This window comes from Lontra canadensis, unplaced genomic scaffold (assembly GCF_010015895.1).
Source record: "Lontra canadensis isolate GAN:19392208 unplaced genomic scaffold, GSC_riverotter_1.0 scaffold103, whole genome shotgun sequence".
In the NCBI taxonomy this organism is placed as follows: Eukaryota; Metazoa; Chordata; class Mammalia; order Carnivora; family Mustelidae; genus Lontra; species Lontra canadensis.
In genome coordinates, this window is record NW_022631097.1 from 76,404 (window position 1) to 97,619 (window position 21,216).

At 43.6% G+C, this 21,216-nt stretch overlaps 2 protein-coding genes and 1 non-coding gene across 5 annotated transcripts; 1 reads left to right on the forward strand and 2 right to left on the reverse strand.

Annotated features, from left to right (window-relative positions):
* Positions 1-9,747: 9,747 nt before the first annotated feature.
* On the reverse strand, positions 9,748-9,819 carry TRNAE-UUC. The gene has a single exon. It is a non-coding gene; the product is annotated as a tRNA-Glu (tRNA).
* Positions 9,820-10,542: 723 nt separating this feature from the next.
* Positions 10,543-14,998, reverse strand: CCDC115 (coiled-coil domain containing 115). 2 transcript variants are annotated; one of them, XM_032838176.1, is made up of 5 exons: positions 14,824-14,996; positions 14,645-14,748; positions 14,475-14,557; positions 13,664-13,795; positions 10,543-11,884 (listed from the first exon to the last, which is right to left on the reverse strand). In XM_032838176.1, the coding sequence occupies exons 1-5, from the start codon at positions 14,932-14,934 to the stop codon at positions 11,772-11,774; spliced, it is 543 nt and encodes a 180-aa protein (XP_032694067.1). In that variant the 5' UTR covers positions 14,935-14,996; the 3' UTR covers positions 10,543-11,771. The 2 variants fall into 2 exon arrangements, with proteins under 2 accessions (XP_032694067.1, XP_032694068.1); XM_032838177.1 differs by lacking the exon at positions 14,475-14,557 and having other exon boundaries at positions 14,824-14,998.
* Positions 14,999-15,566: 568 nt separating this feature from the next.
* IMP4 (IMP U3 small nucleolar ribonucleoprotein 4) lies at positions 15,567-19,840 on the forward strand. Of its 2 annotated transcripts, none has more exons than XM_032838175.1 (9): positions 15,567-15,740; positions 15,898-16,006; positions 17,874-17,957; positions 18,633-18,742; positions 18,822-18,954; positions 19,041-19,195; positions 19,317-19,372; positions 19,494-19,567; positions 19,651-19,840. In XM_032838175.1, exons 1-9 carry the CDS (start codon positions 15,738-15,740, stop codon positions 19,761-19,763), a joined length of 837 nt encoding a protein of 278 aa, XP_032694066.1. In that variant the 5' UTR covers positions 15,567-15,737; the 3' UTR covers positions 19,764-19,840. The 2 variants fall into 2 exon arrangements, with proteins under 2 accessions (XP_032694066.1, XP_032694064.1); XM_032838173.1 differs by having other exon boundaries at positions 15,576-15,740; positions 19,278-19,372.
* Positions 19,841-21,216: the final 1,376 nt, after the last annotated feature.

Genomic DNA, 21,216 nt, shown 5'->3' on the forward strand with positions numbered 1-21,216 from the left:
CTTTCTCTGATTGACTTATTTCACTTGGCATAATACCATCTAGTTCCATCCACGTCATTGCAAATGGCAAGATTTCAGGGGGGTTTTGAGGTGTTTGTTTGTTTGGTTTGGTTTGGTTCGGGTTTTGATGGCTGTAATGGGTAAGTTTTTTAAAGTTGGTTTATCAGTCAGGATTTTTCAGAGATGCAGGCTAGCAAATCCAACATCTGCCTGATGAGCTAGTAGGCTGCAAACCAGGAGAAACATTGCTGCTGTTACAGTCTAAAGGCAGTGTGTTGTATAACCAGGAAGGACTGATATTACAGATGAAATTGGAAAGCAGTCTGCTAGAGAATTTTCTCTTGCTCAAAGGAGGCTAGTCTCTTTGTTCTACTAAGACCTTCAACTGATTGGATAAGGCCCATGCACCCATATCAGAGAGGTCAATCTGTTTTACTCAAAGTCTACTAATTCGTTAACCCCATCCAAAAATGCCCTTACAGAAACATCTAGAATAATGTTTGACCAAATATCTGGGCACTCTCTGGTCCAGCCAACTTGACACATAAAATTAGTAAGTATGGTTGTGAAATCGGTATTAAGGCCTGGGGCAAGAAGAGATTCATTAGTCAGACTGGAATTTGAAAAAGGAGTTGAGGAGACCATATGTCTCTCACTTAAACTACCTGGGAACTATCAAGGACATAAAACTTGCACTAAATACCTTTATTAAGAGCCCAGCACTGTGTATTTTGAGAAGTGAAATTTGTACCTTGGGAAATGTCTGTAACTCTGAAGAGAATAAAGAACATCCTGGCAAGGCTTCAAATTGTGGTCTCAACATATGTAGATTTTTATTTATATTTTGGTGTATGTGAGACAAGAGATTCCAAAGTTCTTACCCAGAAGGGGACAGCTCTCAGCAACGATCCAAAAGTTTGTAAAGAATGTGCAAATGGGATCATTTGATGGCCAGAGGATGCAATCTAGTGTTTAGATGACTGCCTTAAATTTGATCAATTTGCATTGATCCCTGATGCATCTACTATCAGAGACCTCTTGGCTACAGGATGAAAGGCAGTAACATTCCATTGAGCTCAATGGTGGCAATGCTGTCCATAGAGTCTGTGTTATTTCCATCTCTGCTCACTCAGTTTATTTCAAGGGACTCACTGGGTAGCCAGGTGATCTTGAGGAAGGGTGACCTCCTCTGGCACTGTGGCATCTGGCAAAGGACTAAGGACAGGGAAGGCCACCCCTTTCTGTGGTGGAATATGTCCAGGATTGCCTCCATCCTGTCTTCAGGACACTTGTATAGCCGTGTTGAGCCAGGTATACTGTTTCTATGATCCAAGGCATAAATGGGAGCTGAGTATGGATGGCCACAGGCTCAAGGTCTGTGAGAGCCCTTATTTCTAGGAAATCCCAGTATGTAGCCAGCAGTTTTCATCTAAATAGAGTTTATCCCAGGGCCAAGAGGACCATCCTTTTGCACAGAGGATTTGGGGCAACTTATTATATGTAGTCCAGAGACCCCAGGGGTCATGAGAAAAGGAGTCAAATCTCTCCAATGAAGGAGTCTCCGAGGGCACTATTGGAAGTACCTGTTGATTTTAACTTGGACAGATTCTAGAATATTTGTTGGAGGAACCCCATTTGAAATAGGCTGATTTGTAAGTTGCAGCTTCAGTGAGATTAAAATGATAAATGAGGAATATCTTGCCACCAGAACTCAAAAGAGATTTATATATCTTTAATTACCCTTAATGAATGTGTCCAATGAGTATTCTTGGAGGATGGTCATCAGCATAATGTCATACTGGTATTTGTGGAGAAAGGTAATATAGTTAAGATCCTGTCTGTAAAAGTTATGGATTATGTGTGATAGTAAAGCTGTGAGGAACCCCATGGGCAGCCTGGAAAGAGTATATTGTGTTCCTTTGGAGGTGAGGCAAACTGCAGCTGAGAAGCTGTTGAAATTGGCACTGAGCAGAACATATTAGATAAATCTGTAATAGTGAAATATTTACCAACTGTTGATTGGATGGAGTCAGCAACTTTAATAATACTGTGCACTAGGGATAAAACAATTACTGGATGAGACCACAAAATTAGGGTTGCAGTAATCAATCCCGAGTCACCCATGCTTTTTTTGTTGTTTAAAATCAGACAAAACTGAGCTGTTAAAGAATCAGTGGGGATAATCACTCCTTTATTAATTAGGTCTTTTATAATAGTTTCACTCTGTAAAGGCTCTGTTCTAACTTACATCAGGCCATATTAACTGGAGGTCTATGGAAGCCTGCCAATTTAAACTTAATTTAATTTTAATTGACTCCTCATTGTGTTAGAGGATCTGTGTCCAATCTAGGATATTTTAGAGCAATAAGTACTATGATTATGGGAAATTTAGGCAAGGCTGTAGTTAAAATAAGGCATACTTATTTTTCTCTATTTTATAGTTAGTGACTTTTCTAAGACTATAGGGGGTACAATGTTTACACTTAGTGGGACCCCAGGTATCACTGTAATTTGAGCCCAAGCATTGATTAAGATTATGAAGCTTTGTCAGTTGCTGCATTTTAAGCAGATGTTAAAGTTAATTTAGAACCTATATTGTTGAGGGACAAAACCAATCAGTGCCCCTTTTGATTTTTGTTATATGAATTCTTTTAGTAAATTTTCCACTTACAGTAGAGTCAAATTAAATATATACACTTTATTTATTTTTTATTTTCCACCCTGCATATTTGTTTGTCTTAGTCTTTAGCTGCCAGAATCCACAATTTCTAGTTTCTGTCTCTGGCTAATAATACTATGTGTGTACCTTCTAAGTGGTTACAGCAAAAGCAGGGGAAAGGGAGGAGCCCCTAATAGGTGGCACTTTCTCCTTCCAAGCCATCCAAATACACTTCCCAAAGATTAAGGCTTGTACTTAGAGAGCTATAACAGCCTCTTCTTGGGATAGTACAGTTAGCTCTTGGTCTGAAGTACCAATTCTTTTTCATTATCTTTTTGGTAAACTCTTTAAAAATGACTTATATGTCTAGGCAGGTAAAAATTTTAGTTTTTGTTTTAGTCTCCTATCTGTCTCAAACTATTTTGACCTTTGAATATTTACCAAAGGACTTGGTGGTCCCAAATGGTCCTATCTGTAGGCCATCGCCTCCCTCTCCATGATCTCTCAATTGACCTCTGAGGTGTCCACATCCACTTCCATGAGAACAGTGGCCTTATCAGTACTTTGAGGATCCAGGTTTTGAGCATAAGGCCCTTGGTGTGCTGGTGAGCAGTAGTATTCAGAAAGGCCCATGGGTGTTGCCCAGAGTTTTACATTCCTGAAACAATGTCGTGACTTCCTCAGGGGTCTTGGGCTAAGAATAGTGTCCCCCAAATTTTCTCTTTTCATTAAGCTTTGTGCTACTAGTTTCCATCCATATGGCCCTCCTACCCTTCTGAGTTAGGCAGTTAGGCAAACAACACCATAACAATCATTTCTTTTATCACAGGACCTGTGGGTGCCATGGTCACTAAGATACCCTCACAATGACCCTATGAATGGCTTAAGAGAGAGAAGTCTCCTACTGTAGTGTAGAATGGGCCAAATAAAATTACTCTGTAATAAGATATAATGACTTCATTGGCCCTACCACTTGCTGACCAGTAGGCTACTCAGACCCATCCCCTGCCACTTGGTTGGGATCATACCTCACTTCCTTCAGAGGAAACTTTTAACAATCAGAAGTAACCAATTAATTTGAGTTGCCCCCAGGTGCTCTGCCCTGGACACTTGACTCAGAGAGGACATAAGGGAGGACTGTTCACAAATTTCACAGTTTGTGGAGTAGATTCACAGCAACATCTGGTAGAGGCAACAAAAAGCAGCTATGGCCCACAGCACCAACATGCCAGCCAGTGGCATGCCTGTGCAAGTAGCCACTGCTGTCTGGAAGAACCTGTAAGTCAGAAAAATCTAGTGACATGTCATTTGGTCTGGAACCAAACCATCTGGCTTTGCTGGTTCAATTGTTTTGGTAGTTTTTATTATTATTGGTATTATTATTATCATTATTACTACTACTACTATTATTATTTAGTTGTGGTAAGGCCAATAGACCAGGAGACAACTGCCCCTGAAAAGATAGTTCAAAGTTCTCAAGAGGAATACACATCATGTGGGGACAAGAAGGTGGCACTGGGGAACAAAGAATGACCAAAGGTGAGGTCAAGGGGCAGAGTGAAGAGGAACCTGTACACCAAAGATTTCATGATTTCCTTGGGAATGATGGATTAGGCAGGGTAACCAGGGTTAGGATTGGCTAGTTTGAATCACTTCAGCAGGCTCAGGAGCACAGGGGCTTCCCCTGGGTTGTCTGGTATCTAGCCTTGGAGTGATTAGGACAGATAGATAGCAACACATAGTGTGATAGCCTGATAAAGAAAGTGGTTGGGTGTGGATTTAATTAGCTACTCAAAAAAGGGAATTGACTAGCCTCTAGCCAGAGCCTCAAAACTGAGTCAAGATAGCATTTATAACAACTATATTAAAAGAATCCACCGGTCTTATAATTTGTTCTAATATTTGCTCAGTGGTGGGGTAAATAGTGTCTTCCCCCAAATTCATGTCCACCTGCAACCTCAGTGTATGATCTTTTTTTTTTTTTTTTTTAAGATTTTATTTATTTATTTATTTGAGAGAGAGACAGTGAGAGAGAGCATGAGAGGGGAGAAGATCAGAGGGAGAAACAGATTCCTTGCTGAGCAGGGAGCCTGATGTGGGACTTGATTCCGGGATCATGACTTGAGCCAAAGGCAGTCGCTTTAACCAACTGAGCCACCCAGACACCCTCAGTGTATGATCTTATTTGGAAATAGGATCTTTGAAGATGCAATTAAGTTAAGATGATGTCATACTGAATTAGAATAGGCCCATATCCAAACACTGTTGCCTAAGGCCCATATCTAATCATCCTTATAGGAAGAGAAGAGGACACACATGGAAGAAGTCCATATGAAGATGGGAGGCAGAAATTGAATAATGCATCTACAACCTAAGGAATGCCAAGGATTTCCAGGAGCCACCAGAAGCTAGGAGGAAGCAAGGGAGTTTTTCCCAGAGTCTTCAGAGGATGTATGGCTCTAGCAACAGCTTGATTTTTGACTTCTGGCCTCAGAACTGAGAGATAATAAATTACCAAGTCACTTATAATGGCAGTCCCAAGAAACTAATAAAGATTTTGATACCAGGAAGTAGGGTGCTCCTGTAACAAATACTTAAAAATGTAGAGTGTGGCTTTGAAACTGGGTAAGGGATGGAGGGATAGATAGAAGCTGGAAGAATTTTGAGGCACAAGATAGAAAAAGCCTAGAATACCTTGAAGAGATGGTTAGTGTAAATACATATGGACATTAAAAGTTACTCTGGTTAGAGTTAAGAGAACACTATAGAGAATGGTAAGGAACACTATAGAGAATGCTTCTATCCTCTATAGAAGGAACACTGTAGAGAATGCTTCTATCCTCTTAGAGTATATTTATACTGACATGAACAAAATGTTAGTAGAAATATGAAAGTTAAAGATTCTTCTGGCAAGAACTAAGAAGGAAGTGAGAAACATGTTATTGGACACTAGAAGAAAAACAATTCTTATTTTAAAGTGGTAGAGAACTTGGCTGAATTGTATTTTACTGTTTGACAAAAGTAGAACTTAGAAGCAATGAGCTTAGATATTTAGCTGAAGGGATTTCTAAGCAAAGTGTTGTAGGCACTGATTATCCTTGATGCTTACAGTAAAAAGCAAAAGGAAGAAGTAAATTAAGAAAAGAACAATTAAGCAAAAAGGAGCCAGCTCTTGATGATTTGGGTGATTCTCAAGTTATCCAGTTTACAAAGGATTCAAATATTAAGAAATTCACTGTTGGGAAGTGTGCTCTGAAAAAAGGGGCCAAAGGTGTGGCTGGACAATCTTTCACTAAAGAGATTGGTCGCAACTCATGGATCCAACTGGCCATCCCAGCAGAAACAAGAATGGAGATGGGGTTATTCAGGATAGATCTGTAGAAGACGCTCTTGTCTGAGAACTGAAACCCCATGAACTGCACAGGAGGTTTACAAGGTTTCTGAGAATGTTATACCAGGAAAACTATTGGCAACCTGAACTCCAAGGAACAGAGATATTAGAAAATGAAGGGAGGCTGTGGGACTCCAAAACCCTGCAAATAGGACATGGGCTGATAGAGATTCTCAACTATAGACATGCTTTACCCTCCAACTTTTAAGTTTTTATTGAAAGGTAGACAAGACGGGTGCCTGGGTGGCTCAGTTGGTTAAGCATTTGCTTTTGGTTCAGGTCATGATCCTAGGAAACCATCTGCCTTTGACTCAGGTCATGATCCCAGGATCCTGGGATTGAGCCCTGTATCAGGCTCCCTGCTCAGTGGGAAGAATGCTTCTCCATCTCCCTCTGCTGCTCCCCCTGCTTATGCTTGTTCTCTCCCTTTTTTGTTGAATAAATAAAATCTTAAAAAAAAAAAGGTAGACATGATGTATCAGGTAAAAGGAACTAAGTTATGCAGGGTTTTAGTGTGAGATTTTATATTTATCCTCCTAAGAATCACTCTGTGTTTATTGTTTGCTATGGCTATAGGTATCAGAGACTAAAATTTCCTCCAGTGTTCTTATTTGTCTTCTCTGCTGTGTTTGGGTTTCCCATCAGATTTCTTTTTTTTTTTTTTTAAAGATTTTATTTATTTATTTGACAGAGATCACAAGTAGGCAGAGAAGCAGGCAGAGAGAGAGGAGGAAGCAGGCTCCCAGCTGAGCAGGGAGCCTGATACAGGGCTCAATCCCAGGATCCTGGGATCATGACCTGAACTGAAGGCAGAGGCTTTAACCCACTGAATCACCCAGGAGCCCCTCCCATCAGATTTCTTACATAGATTCTGAGCCCTGCAGTTCTTTCAGTTGTTTTATATATTATATATATCATAACAAGAACCTTACGGATGTGGTGATAATATTTGGGAGGAGGGGAAGTACTGTATAATCCTATAGTCTTTTACTGAACTTCTGCCCTGAGGCTATAATCTTCAAAAGCTCTTCCCTGCTTTTTTTCTCCCTTTATGTGACACAGGAAGGGTAGAGAGAGCTGGGTATTTCTCTTCCCTCAGGTTGGGTGGGGTCTAGTAAAATAGTTTCTCTGAGAATAGGCCTTTGTTAAGGAGAAATGGGTGCTCTGGCATATTTCAAAGTGGTACTTTTCCCTCCTCTTGCCAGATGCAAAGGAGATTCTTCTCCAGTCTTGACCCTAAGAAGCTAGTAAGGTTCCTCTGGAGGTAGAACCCACAAAAATGTGAGGGTTGTCAATACAAAATGAATAAAACTTTTAGACACTCTAAAAGAAAGAGTTTTATTCCATCCCAAGTTAGGACACCTGTCTGGGAAACACACTCTTCACAGGAAATACAGTCCTCCAGAGAATGAATACTTTATACAGGGTCAAAGATTTTTTTTTTTTTTTTACATCTTGTAAAAGGTCAAAAGATTACAGATTAACATATAGGCAGGAATCACAAGTTTTCATGTTAAGAAATGCAAGAAGTAGGAGTATTCATTTACACCTCAAGGATAAGATGGTTTTCCTTTATGGCTTGGTAGACCATTAATCAGGCTTTTGGTTTAGAAAAAAAGTTTATACAGTCATGCTTAGACATCTAAAATGGCTTCCCCTTGAGAAAAATTAAACAAAGATGTTACTGCAGATAGAAATCTTTTCTTCTTTTGCCTTTAACCAATGTCATACTCAATGGCTTTATTCTTTCACAAAATCTGTATATGCTCTGGTTGGAGTCTCATTTCCTTAGCTTATAAATGAGAATGTCCCAGTTCCTCTGGTGAATCTGCCTATTTCTCTCTGTCCTGGGTAAGGAGTCAAGAGCAGAGGTGAGGTTGTGATGACCATGGTGCAGCTCAGGTAGAAAACCTTTTGACTTTCCCATCTCTGAAGAATTACTCCCAGTTTTCCTGAGGGCTCTGACTCTGAGGCTGATGGCCATTGGATCCATGCCTAGATCCCAAATGGAGTTGGAAACTGTTCTAACTGCCAAAATCTTTTGGGTTTTTTGTTTGTTTGTTTGTTTGTTTCGTTTCCATTTGAGGAAAACTGGTGTTTATCTGACTGGCTATTTCTAGTCTGTTTGTAATGTGTGAGTTGGGTCTGAACCTGCCCAGGGAGTGTCATGGGCTCCATGTTGAGGAGAGCCACAACGACAGTGACTTTCCCACATCGAAAAACTTGAAAATTATATCAATAATTGTCTACATCAGAGCCAAGTTATATTTGTTTATACCAAACCATGAAGAACTAAAAGTGTGTTATACAAAACGTTTATACTGTTCTCGTATTTCACCTATTGTGGATTCATGTGACTAGATCAGTACTTTCTAGAAAATGGTTCTGTTAGTAATTTAGTGAGTTGCCATTAAAACTGCTATGGTAATCAACTGATGTCTCTTAGTTATTTTTGTCTAAATTAAGTCATCATGGTAGCAACTACCTAGATTCTTTTTCTGCAGAAGAACAATAAATATTAAACATGTCAAAATAAAAGAAAATAAGCTTCCCTTATATATCAGGCCTTTAGAGAGTTTTTCTCTCATCAGGGTCAATTAGCCTTTAAGTTTTCTTACAAGTTACTGGCTCCAGCAGCAGCTTCTGAGCCTGGTATATACTATGATTCATTCTTCTTCCCAATTTTCAAGGCAGCAATTTGCCCCGTGACTTCAATTTTCTGATGGATCTAAGAAGAGTTGTTAAATTTTAGACAGTTTTCTTGTGAGAACCAGTGATGACTTTCCAGCTCCAATGTATCCTATTTTAACCTACACATTTTAAATTAATAGGATCACAGAAATAATCCCCCCCCCCAAAAAAAAATGTATGAGTGAGTAAATAAGTGTAGAGGTCCACTTCTGAAGACAGGACCTCAGCCCTGCCCATAACCTCCGTTGGTGAGTAAGTGAACCAGACGAAGGGGGTGGGAAACTGACAAAGGCACTTAGTAACTCATGTGTGTACGTTTGGCTCTCCTTTTGACTGGAAGTGTGCAAGTGTTGGGGGCAGAGAGATTCTTTTAAAAAAATTTAAGTAATTTTTAAAATTACTTAGAACCGGTAGAACCAGTAGAAGGCAAACCGGTTTGCTTAAGAACCCTAACCACTGGACTAGAAGGCAAACAAAGCAGCCGCAAGACCAGAGAAAATTAAATTGCCGCCGGAGACTTCTTCCAACTGGCCCTCTCCAGTCCATTCAGGCACTTCATCCTATGCCCCTCCAGAGACAGCTCCGCTTGTTGCGGCCCAGCCTCTGGACTGGCTCTGGAGCAAAAGTTGCAAGTGTCTTGACTCCACTCATTTCTTCCTTCCTCCCGGAGGGTTCCACTACCCAGAGGTGTGTGGAAAGACTAGGCAGTGGTCGCCCTCCATGAAGATTAACAATAAATTTTGAGTATTTTAAATATTATTCAATATATAAATATAATGGTATTTGCACCTATAATGTATATGGTATCTTATACAGTTAATAAATTACCCATAGAAAAAATAGTTAATGATGTGATGACAATTCTCACTTCGTTCAAAACACAGAATGATAGGTCTCAGAGCTCCCCGGGGCCCCAAATTTTCAGGCTTAAATGGAAAGAAACGCCCAATGTGACCTGAGATGAAAATACAAAATTCTGGCCACCACAAAAATTGAACCAACCCCCTTCCCATACCGGGAGTCGAACCCGGGCCGCCTGGGTGAAAACCAGGAATCCTCACCGCTAGACCATATGGGAAGCACTGGTAAAACACTTCTCCTTTCTGTAGACATTAGCCTGCCCCTCCATTTAAAGGTTTCATACCCACCGGGTATGAAACTGCCTCCAGAAATTCTGACTGCGGCTGCGCGAGTCCCAGCTTCAAGGATCCCCTTCCCCCAAACTGGCACCTGCTAGAACATCCGGGCCTCTCGAGGGGGCGGGCACTCCTACCCCCGGAAATCTCCCAAAGGTCTAGAGCCTGCCCTGACAGACAGCCCAGCGGCGGTGGTTTTCTGTTTGTATTGCTGTGGCGCTGGGCACGCGGACATACCCAAAGCCCAACTTCAAACTGTAAAATGAAGGCTATTGCTTGACCTTTGACATCAACTGACATCTAAAACAAAGGACCCCATCCGGGACGGAATTTCACGTGAATATCTTTTATGTGAAAAACAAATATGTATTTTTTTTTTTTTAAGATTTTTATTTATTTATTTGACAGAGATCACAAGTAGGCAGAGAGGCAGGCAGAGAGAGAGAGGGAGGAAGCAGGCTCCTTGTTGAGCAGAGAGTCCAATGCGGGCCTGGATCCCAAGACCCCAAGATCATGACCTGAGCTGAAGGCAGAGGCTTTAACCCACTGAGCCACCCAGGTGCCCCTGTATTGTTTTTAACTTATTTTTGCTTCAAAATCTCACTGGTTGACACTTCGTAGCAGGATTTTGTTCTGAAATTCAACCTATGTGGGAAGGGACGTACTTTTTTTCTCTAGTTTACTTTTGAGGTCTTCCATTAGGCTTTTCACTGACAACTCAACCTCAATATGGCAAAAACAAAAAAAACAATTACCCCCCCCCCATCCAACCACAGATATGACCTACTGCCATTAAAGTATATGTTAAAGAACGGTGTGGTACCTGTATATTAACTGACAGTAAAATCAATGAAACAATGGAAGCTCCAAAATACGGTATGGGTATACACTGGGATTATGTGAAAGAAAAAAAAAGGGAGCATCTCAACTCAGTGGTTCCACATACAGTAATGTAGACCTATGGTAGAAAAAACAAGCTGGATGTAGGATTCACCCCACACCTCAACTGAAACCACGTAAGTTCTTTAGGAAAATACTGGAGAATTCTTTTATCATATCATTTACAACCCCAAATCCAGAAATGATAAAACAGCTGATTGATAAAGTCAACTCTTAAATCAATTAAGAAAACTAAAAAAAAATACAAGAGCTGGGTGATGATTACTATAGCTTTCACCTTAGTTACTCATTAAGCTATTCAATATTTTGTGCAGGTTAACGCATTTTATTTTAAAATGAAGTTTAAAAAAAAAACATAAGCAAAGTTACAAGAGAAATTGGGAAAATATTTACATTTCATATTATGAACAAAGGATTAATTTTCCCCAAGCAAACTTTTAAAAAAACAACCCAGTAGGATAATGAAGCAAGGACACAGATCCCATCACAGGAAATACATTTGGCCTTTCAAAAATTAAAAGTAGCATGGTCTCACTCCTATAAAGATAAATGAAGAGTTCCTTGAGTTCCCTTGAAAATCTAAGTCAGATCTTTTAGACTTTCTGGCTTAAAACCTGCCAAGGACTACCTACCTACTTAGGTGTTCACGTTTTTTATTGACATGGAATCATACTGTCTTAATTTGTTAGCCATGTTTGTCTTTTTTTCCTACACCAAAATCAGTTTTCAAAATCTAGTGCAACTGAAGCACCTATTTGTTGTCCTTCCCTGCCACTAACTGTGCAGTATTTTATCCTGTAAAGAAACCACAGCTGATATATCCATGAGGCTCTTCAAACTTTCACACCTTACAAAGCTAGAAACATGCAAACCAGAGAAATTTTAAGGAACAGGGATTAGTTGGGGCAGGGGCAATCTGTGAAGGAGGAAGGCCTGAGATAAGGTAGCTACACCAAAGAACAGCTGTGTTCACTGTCTAGCCTCTAGTCACAAGTCAGGTAGACTCGGGCTCTAGCTGCTTGAGTTTTTCCTGGAGCCCCCGGAGTTGGCTTCGACCCCAGTCAATGCGGATCTGAAGGCTGGCCATGTCTGCAGCCAGCTGCAGGCCTAGAGGAAGAGACAAGATTGTCACCATGGTATCCACTATGTGATACGACTCAGGGGCCTTTGAACATTCCAGGGACTGGAAAGGCTCCAGAATTTTCTAGCTTCCATACTATTTCTAAAACATTCCCAGAAGAGCCTTGCACTGGCTGCTTCAGAATCTCACTAGACCCACACCCTCACCTCCTTCACATCTTTACTAAAATGTCACCTCTTCAACAGACTTCCTTTACTCCCTTACATTACCCACCGGGGACTAAAAATTCACAGATCATAACACTGTTGCATGCCCTCATTTCCTTCCTTTTTTCCTTCATTGTAATAGTCCTTCACTATTCTTGCACTCTGTTTACCCTGCCCCCAAAAGTGTTCCACATTCTGGATCTACATCTAGGTGGCTTTTGCCTGATGCTTCTGCTTAACAGTCTTCTGGGCCCTCCATGCCCAGGCCACTCGCCAGTCCAGTCTTCAGCCTACCTGCCTGACAGCAGAGCTGGCCACACATCTGCTCAGTTCCCTCCAGGAAGCACTTTCTCCTCTTGGTTTCTGGGATCTCTCACCCTCTGGTTGTTGTTCCTGCCTCACTGCTACTTCTCAGTCTCTTTGAAAGTGGTTTCTCTCCTTCCTCTTCCCACCTTCTGTCCATACTCTGAGGCCCTCTGCTGATCTCAGTTTAAATGCTGTGTCTGTGTCAGCAACTTGGGAATTTAAACACCAGTGTTATGCAGGGGGCTCCCAAATCTCTCTTTCCAGCCCAGGTCTCTTCCAAACTCAGATGCATGTGCCCAGACACCTGAGCAGAGTCTCCACCACACAGTAGTAGGAACACACTCTCACTCAACTCTTGACTTACCCTTGGCTGCTGCTCTCCCACACCAGGTGAGGGCAGCTTCATTCTCCCAGGTATTCCTGCTGGAATCTGTGGGTTCATCCTTCATTCCTCTCCTTCCCTTACTCTCAAATTGATCTGTCAGTAAATCTTGTGGCTTCTACTCTCAAAACATGCAGATTCCTGTCACTTGCATTCTCCTTCACTGCCTCCACCTACATCTCAATCCTGGCTGCTCCCCGACATCTGCTTCCTACCTCTGCTCTTGTCTGTTCCCACCCAGCACCCAGAGTCTTCCTATCACTCTGTGGATCCAACTCTGCCTCACCTCTTCAGAGCCACCCGTGACTCCCAAAGTCCTCATCAGGGCCTATACCTCAAATAACCTGGGTCCAGTCCCCTCTGACCTCAGTTCCTGGTACTCCCTGCTTCATAAACTCCACTCTAACCCATCTGGGCTCCTCTCTGCCAAGCTAAACAGGATTTCGCCTCAAAGCTTTTGCCCTGGCTGGCCCCTCTGCCTAGCACAGATCAACTACAAAGTTCTTTCCATCTTTTCAGAGAGGACTTTTCAGATCACCCTTCATAAAATTGCTACCCTCACCCACTCCTGTCCCACTCCATCCACCATACCCTATCTTATTTTTCCATAACAATTCTCACTACCCCGTATTATATATAGGGCCTACTTATTTATTTGCATGTTTTCATTCTCCCCTCAATGGAATATACATTCCATGAGGGGTATTTATCTCTTTTGTTTCCTGCTGTATCTCTAGCCCCTAACATGAGCCTGGAACACTGCCAACAGCCAGTAAATCCTTTTTGGAAAAAACAGCATGTGTGCAACAAAAGCCTGCTATGGAAAAAACCCTGGAAAAACCTTTGCAGATTAACCCCAGCCAGGCATGTCATTACTACTACTTCTTCCTATAGATAGAGGGTCTACTCACCTTCCCGGAAGCTGGCTTGGGCATGACGCAGACTGTGTGGAACCAGGATTCCAAACCAGTTCAGAGGGTCCTGGGGGGCTGGGGAGGACTCTGGCTCTGGGGTTCTGGAGAGACCCTTGCGCCTGCGCAAAGCTGGAGAAAGACAGACTGGAGGTTGGGGGTCTCATTACCTGTCCCTTGTCTTCTCTGTGATAATGTTGAACTTGATCTAAGCTCATGATCCTGACAAACATTGAAGGCTGTAAAATCCCTCCAACCATTTATGTTCCAGAAAACAGCTTACCACAAAGAACAACCTTTCCGTTTGTGATTCAGATGAGATGCCCTGACCACTCTTTCTCATGACTCTCATAAGATCAGCAAATGACCCCCTTGTTTACCTGTGACAGAGCCACACACTGACTTTTCCCATTTTGCCTGAACATGCTGAAAGGCTAGACAGACCCTCCAACTCCCCGTTTGTCTCATAAATGACTGAGATTAGAAGTTTGTCCCTCTGAAACCAGTTAGACATATAAACATTTTTTGTTCAACTGATTGAAACTTCCCCCTATTGTAAAACTATTCCAACCGTAAAGGACTTCACCTATAACTTATCCATTTCTCCCTATAGAAGTCTAAAGCAAAAAAACAAAACAAAACAAAACAAAACAACAACAACAACAACAAACAGCCTGCTGAGACACTGTGATCCTCCGATCTGGGCCACTCTCCATCGCAACACCCTTAATAAAATAATCTCTTCAATTATCCTGTACATTTTGTTTTTGACATCGGGAGGGAGCCCTGACGCGAAGAAAGGGGAACTCACCTGCCTCACGGGGCCCCACCTCTTCCGGAGTCTGGGCGCTGGCTCTCACCACCCAGACCTTCTGGAGTCCGTCCGGGGCCTCTCTGAAGAACGAGAAGGCAGGATCGACATTTGGAGGCCCCAGCCTGGACCCTGTCCGCCCACCCGTTCCAACATACACACCTCCTCACCTGGTGTAGACGCAGACCTGAGGCTCCATGCGGGAGGCATACTGCAGAGGACCTACAGACTTGGCACCCATGGCATAGCGAGCTTTGGAGAGTGAGAACCAGCCCTGGGATAAGAGGAGAGCGGTTAAACTCAGTTTACCCCCGCATGCCCGCCCATCCCTCCCTCCGCAAGATCCCACCTCCTCCACCCGGGCGTTCAGTGCTGCCCGTTTCGCCTCCAGTTCTTCCAGGTCCCGGAGCAGTTGCAGAAGGAGCGAGTCCATCTGCGCGCGTAAGCCCGGCGCAGCCATGGGCCCACGGTACTGAGGTCTGGAACCAGCCTCCTCACAGGTTGCCCAATCGTCGCTCGCCATGCCGGCGTGATAACCAATAGGCTCACCTTCAATGGGCGTTCCCAGCCGTGGGCCGAGTTGCCCAATCTTTCGAAAGGCAAACGCTTAGAGCCGCGCTGCAGAATTGATTAGCTGGGTTTTCCGAGGCATGTGAGCCTACGAAACAGTCGGCTAGAGCTGTGGGTGGTTCCGAGTCGCTTTGGGAAGAGGCCGCATTTTACACTGGATCTTAGCCAAAAGGCCGAGAAGCGGTAAGAGGCCGCTTTTTAACAGTAGGGCGATAGCTGTGGTGATGGAAGAGGTATAGCTGTATGGCAGCTATTTTAAGGGAGAAGAGGCTTTAATTCCAGCAGCCGGTAGGCGAGCCTCCAGTCAGCCGCTGTGCTGCTTTTACAGTTGCTGGATCATTTTGAACCGCCAATTATGATTACTCTAGCTGTTCATCATCTTAAAATTGGGCATCCTGCACAGTGGTAAGTAATGAAGCCATGCACTAACATCTTTAGTAAGGGCGAGCCTTACCAACGTGACAACGTTTTGACGCCCGTCTATTGGTGTTCCAGTAAGTTTGCGTCTCCAGATTGGCCAATCGCCTTGCAACTCCTAACCCACCCTCCGCCATCTTAACATTTGGCACTCCCCACAGTAATAGAGTGCCGCAAAGCCTCTAGCGACCTTCTTGATTGAGGGCAGAATCTTGGGTGACGTTGCTGACGCTGTGCCCGGCATTCTCCTAGACCCACGTGGAATCCGCGCTCAGAATGGTAGGAGGGATGTTTGAGCTCTTGTTTTTTATATTGGGGGCTCGCGCAGGGCTGAGGATGATTTATGGGCTTGGGGCTGGTGGGGCTGGTGGGGCTAGTGGCCCCCGGGCCCGGCTGTGCGTGGCGAGGAGGCTGAGCTAACCCGCTTTTTCCGTAGTTGCGTCGTGAGGCACGCCTTCGCCGGGAGTACCTGTACCGCAAGGCCCGAGAGGAGTCGCAGCAAGCTGCCCAGGACCGGAAGGAGAAGGTTCGGCGCGCCCTGGAAGGTAGGCACTTCTCCGCCCCCACTCGGGGACGGGGGAGTCCTCTAAACCTGTCGTTATAGAGACCATGGTTTGCATTTTAAAATCCAGCGGAATAAAAGACCAAATGGTATAAAACGCGTTTAATTAGCATCTCTTAGTATTTGTATGGCTGAGCATCCTTTCAAGTATTTACTGGCCGTTTTCTTGCCTTTTGGGTTTATAAATTCTTTCCGTGATGCTATAAATTTCATATCTTGTCATATATGCTGCAGTATCCAAATTTTACAGTTTGCCTATTAATTTTGTTTACAGTGTGTTTAGTTTTTCCCAAATTTTAAATTTTTACATTGTCCTCCCGCGCCTCCCCCCCGTTGTTTTTCTTTTTGCTACCTTCTTCAGTACAAGATGACAAGAATATCTTTTAGTTGTTACTATGATTACGTCGCATTTAAAAAGTGATAAACCGTAGAGAATTTATTTTTATTCGAGTTGTGAATTGGGATCTAACTGCAGTATTTTCTCCGCTTTTTGTCATACGAATGAAGAGTGTTAACTTGTTTGAATGAAAATGTTATACTTATCCCTATTTTCTTGGTTCTTGTGTGAGTAGAACTTTCCTGTCTGGATGGTACATCAGCTTACTATCTATGATTATTTTTTTAAAAATATTTTATTTATTTGAGAGGGAGAGAATGAGGGAGAGCATGAGAGAAGAGCGGTCTGGGGGAGAAGCAGACCGACCCCCTGCTGAGCAGGGAGCCCGATTCAGGACTCAATCTGGGGACTCTAGGATCATGACCTGAGCCAAAGGCAGTCGCTTAACCAACTGAGCCACCCAGGCCCCCTCTCTGATTATTTTAAATTCACTTTGATTTTCTGTGTTTTAGACATATAAAGTGCATGAATCTATATGTTTACATTAAGCGTTATGTTAAATATCTGTGATCTGTCTGCCCACATTAGAAATAAAAAAAACTCAAATTATTGAAATTCAGGAGTATTTTCCCCCAACTCAGATAGCCACAATACAGGATACTGTTTAAAAATAAGCCATTTCCTTACTCTTATTTATGCTTATGTCATACTTGTTTGTATCCTTAAATCACATGGGTTGATTTTTAGTTTTAAATGTAGTTATTAGGTTGTATGTATTCTTTCCCAGCTTTATGTTTTCTAAGAACTATTTTGTGTAGTGGGGGCTCCCATTTCCTTGTGCTTGGTGTTGACCTTATTTTTTTAGTCTGGCGCAGTTAGGAACAGCATTGCTGCTATGAACCTTCTCTTCCATGTGCAAGAATTTCTCCAGGGCATATTGGAAAGACATGCTGGTTCCAAGGGCATGTTCATATTGAGCTCTGTACTCCAAAGTGGGCATGCCCACAGCCCAGCCTTTTTTTTTTTTTTTTTTTTTTTTTTTTTTAAAAAAAACAAGTCTAGCTTTAGTTCACAGAGGAAATCTGACCCAAAGCATAAAGTTTAGCACTTTTGTTGTCAGAGGGTTTTTAGGGTTTTCAGGGGTTCTGGGCCACATTCATATAGAAAGAACGCTCTATTTGTTCTTTTAAAAATCACGTGTTAATTTTTTTCTAAGTACAAAAACAGTATATATTTGCAACTAAATATTTTAGAAAGCCCTCAAACCATGAAACTAGAAACCATAGAAAATGAAATCTCCTGTAACCATTGTTAACAGCTTGGCACGTAGACAAAAATAGTTTTGTCTCCCTCTTCCCCCTGCCAAAGAAGTCATGTACACATTTCTGCACAGAAAGGAGTGAAAGGGGAACTTTTTAATCAAGTCTGTACAGTTTTTTGTAAGCCACAGTGTTGTATAAACTGAGGGCTCCATTCATGTGTCTTACTCAGCTGCTCTGTGTTCCCCCTGCAGAGAACTGCCTGATTCCCACCGAATTACGCAGGGAGGCTCTGGCCTTACAGGGTTCCTTGGAGTTTGATGACGCCGGCGGTGAAGGTAAACTTCCCTGACACTGGGCCAGCTTCTTCCCCTGCACTTGAGCCTGCTGGTTTCTATGTCATTCCACGGACAGCTTGAAGGAAAGGCTATGTAGCTCCTCCTTGCGAAACTGTCTCCCAGATGCCCTCCTGACCTTGCACAGATGGCACTTTAGGAGAGCTCTTTCTTAGTGCTCCCAATTTCGTTTATTTAGCACATACAGGTTATCCCACTTACTCTGTTTTGTCTGTTAATTATCCCCTTTATCAGAATATGAACTCTTGCTGAGGCAAGACAGTATCCATTTTGTTTACTGCCATGTCCCCAGCTCCCAGCACTTCATTAACACCTAAACAGACATTATGAATTTTTGTTATGAGGAAAAGGAGTCAGTTACCTTTGGTCTTAACAGAATCTGGATTTGCACTTGGTAGTCATTAACCCCGTGTGATAAATGTAATTAAAATGAAGTAAAATTAAATCAAATTTAAACATTTAGTTCCTCAGTCATAGTTGTTTTTATAACCAGTGTGGCTGGAGGGCTACCCTCCTGCTCAGTGCAGGTGTGGAACATTTTATTTTCATCATCAAAGGTATTGTCAGACAGTGCTACTCTAGACAGATTGAGCCACCCTCAAGTTAGCATTTTATTTCCCAAGACAATCACATTCTTTCCCCTCATGCTATTACCAGGTGTGACCAACCATGTGGATGATGAATATCGATGGGCAGGGGTTGAAGATCCTAAGGTCATGATCACTACCTCCCGAGACCCCAGTTCCCGCCTCAAGATGTTTGCAAAGGTACCAGTAGTGGGAAGCGAATGGGAGGTCCTAAGGCACTAGTGGCCCCAGTCCTAATTGAAATGTGTTCACATACAAGGAGCTGAAGTTGGTATTCCCAGGCGCCCAACGCATGAACCGTGGCCGGCATGAGGTAGGGGCACTGGTGCGAGCCTGCAAAGCCAATGGTGTCACTGACCTGCTGGTTGTCCATGAGCATCGAGGCACACCTGGTGAGACTGTGGTGGGAACAGGGTGTCTGCTGGGGTGGTTGTCTGAGAGCAGATAAGGTTTCTGACAGCCCGCCTGGCCCCACCAGTGGGGCTCATTGTCAGCCACCTGCCCTTCGGCCCCACTGCTTACTTCACACTGTGCAATGTGGTCATGCGCCATGACATTCCTGACCTGGGCACCGTGTCCGAGGCCAAGCCTCACCTCATCATGCATGGCTTCTCCTCCCAACTAGGCAAGCGGGTGAGTCTGGGTCCATGGGGTGAGGGCTGGGGGCAGGGAGTTCCAGGCTGGGCATTTGCTACTCGCCTTCCCTCTGACCCAGGTCTCTGACATACTCCGTTACCTGTTCCCCGTGCCCAAGGATGACAGCCACCGTGTCATCACCTTCGCAAACCAAGATGACTATATCTCCTTCCGGTAGGTCCATGGGCTGGCCTCAGAATGGCGTCCTGACCTTTGTGTTCCACTGCTGTTTGTTATTGGCTCACATCTGCTCACTGTCTTCTCTCACCCCTACCCTGTCTCCCCTTGCCTCCAGGCACCACGTATATAGGAAGACCAACCACCGCACTGTGGAGCTGACAGAGGTTGGACCTCGCTTTGAACTGAAGTGTGAGTTTGGGGCTTAATTCCACTTCTCATGGTGGTGGGGTACTGGCGGTGTAGGTGACAATGTACCCATCTACACCTCCCAGTGTACATGATCCGCCTGGGCACGCTGGAACAGGAGGCCACAGCAGATGTGGAGTGGCGCTGGCACCCATACACCAACACCGCACGCAAGAGGGTCTTTCTAAGTGCTGAGTGAACCCACTTGCTGGTCAGGACGTGGACCTGGACCCAGGACTTGGGGAGGGGTCAGAATAAAGTCTGTGTGCCACACCACCCCATTTGCTTCTGTTTGGTCAGGACAAACCCACCGTCGGGCTGCATGTGAGGGACAGTTTTTACTGGGTCTTCTTAGGTGGGGAGCTGACAGCTCAGGGACATTATCAGGTCTGCTCTTGACGTTGTATCTAGGACAAGGCAGGCCCAACCTGCTGGCTTGCTCCTTAACCATAGGAAAGATTTGGGAGATTTGGTGGTGGTGTCCCTTGGGAGTCAGGGGCCCTGTGAGAGCCCATCTCAGACTGGGACTGATGTGTACCTAAGGATCCTGGTTTTACTCAGAACACGTGTCAGGAGCCTACAGCATGCCCCCAAGTTGATGTGGAGGGGAGTATGACATTAAGAAAGAAAGCCATCACACCACTTGGGGCAAGTCTGTAAGAAAACAAGTCAGGCAGGGGGATGGAAAATGGGGGAGACCTCTGCAGATGCCCCGAGAGCTACAGAATGGCATGAAGCAGCAGGGATCACCTGGATGATCCACGCAAATACCCTGAGGTGGACGTACTCATAAGCGTTCCTGGAGGAACAGTGGCCTAGTGAGAGGAGTCTTGAGGGAGAACAGGCAATAGGTTTCATGGGATGTCTGTGACTTCTAGCCCCACTCATGTAAATCCAGGACCTTCCAGAGCCTCTCTCCCCTTGCCATAACCTCAGCTCACAAATGAAGGATATGCCACTATAATTTTCATGCAAGTTACAGAAATTCCAAAATACATACAAAGTAGAAGTAGTATGATGTTTTTATTAGTTTTCTGGACTACCAAAACTGCCATGAACTGGGTGTCTTAAAACATCAGAATTATTCTCTCATAATTCTGGAGGCCAGAAGTCAGGCCACTCCCAACCCCTCCTCCATTACTTGCCTCTTCCAGCTTCTGGTAGCTATTGACAATCCTTAGTGTTCTTTGGCATGTAGTTGCATTGTGGTTTCCGTCTTTGTCTTCACATGGTCTTCCTCTACTATCAAGTTTCCACTGTGTGTCTGATAAGGACACTTGTCATTAGATTTATAGCACATCAGAAAATCAAGGATGGGGGCACCTGGGTGGCTCAGTGGGTTAAAGCCTCTGCCTTTGGCTCAGGTCATGATCTCAGGATCCTGGGATCAAGCCCCACATCAGGCTCTCTGCTGAGCAGGGAGCCTGCTTCCTCCTCTCTCTGCCTGCCTCTCTGCCTACTTGTGATCTCTGTCTGTCGAGTAAATAAATAAAATCTTTAAAAAAGGAAAAAAAAAAAAAAAAAGAAAATCAAGGGTGACCTCTTCATTTAAAGATTCTGAACTTAATCACATCTGCAAAGACTTTTTTTTCCCCCAAATAAGATCATGGGCTCCAGGGATTAAGCTGTGGACATATCTTTCGGAGCCAACA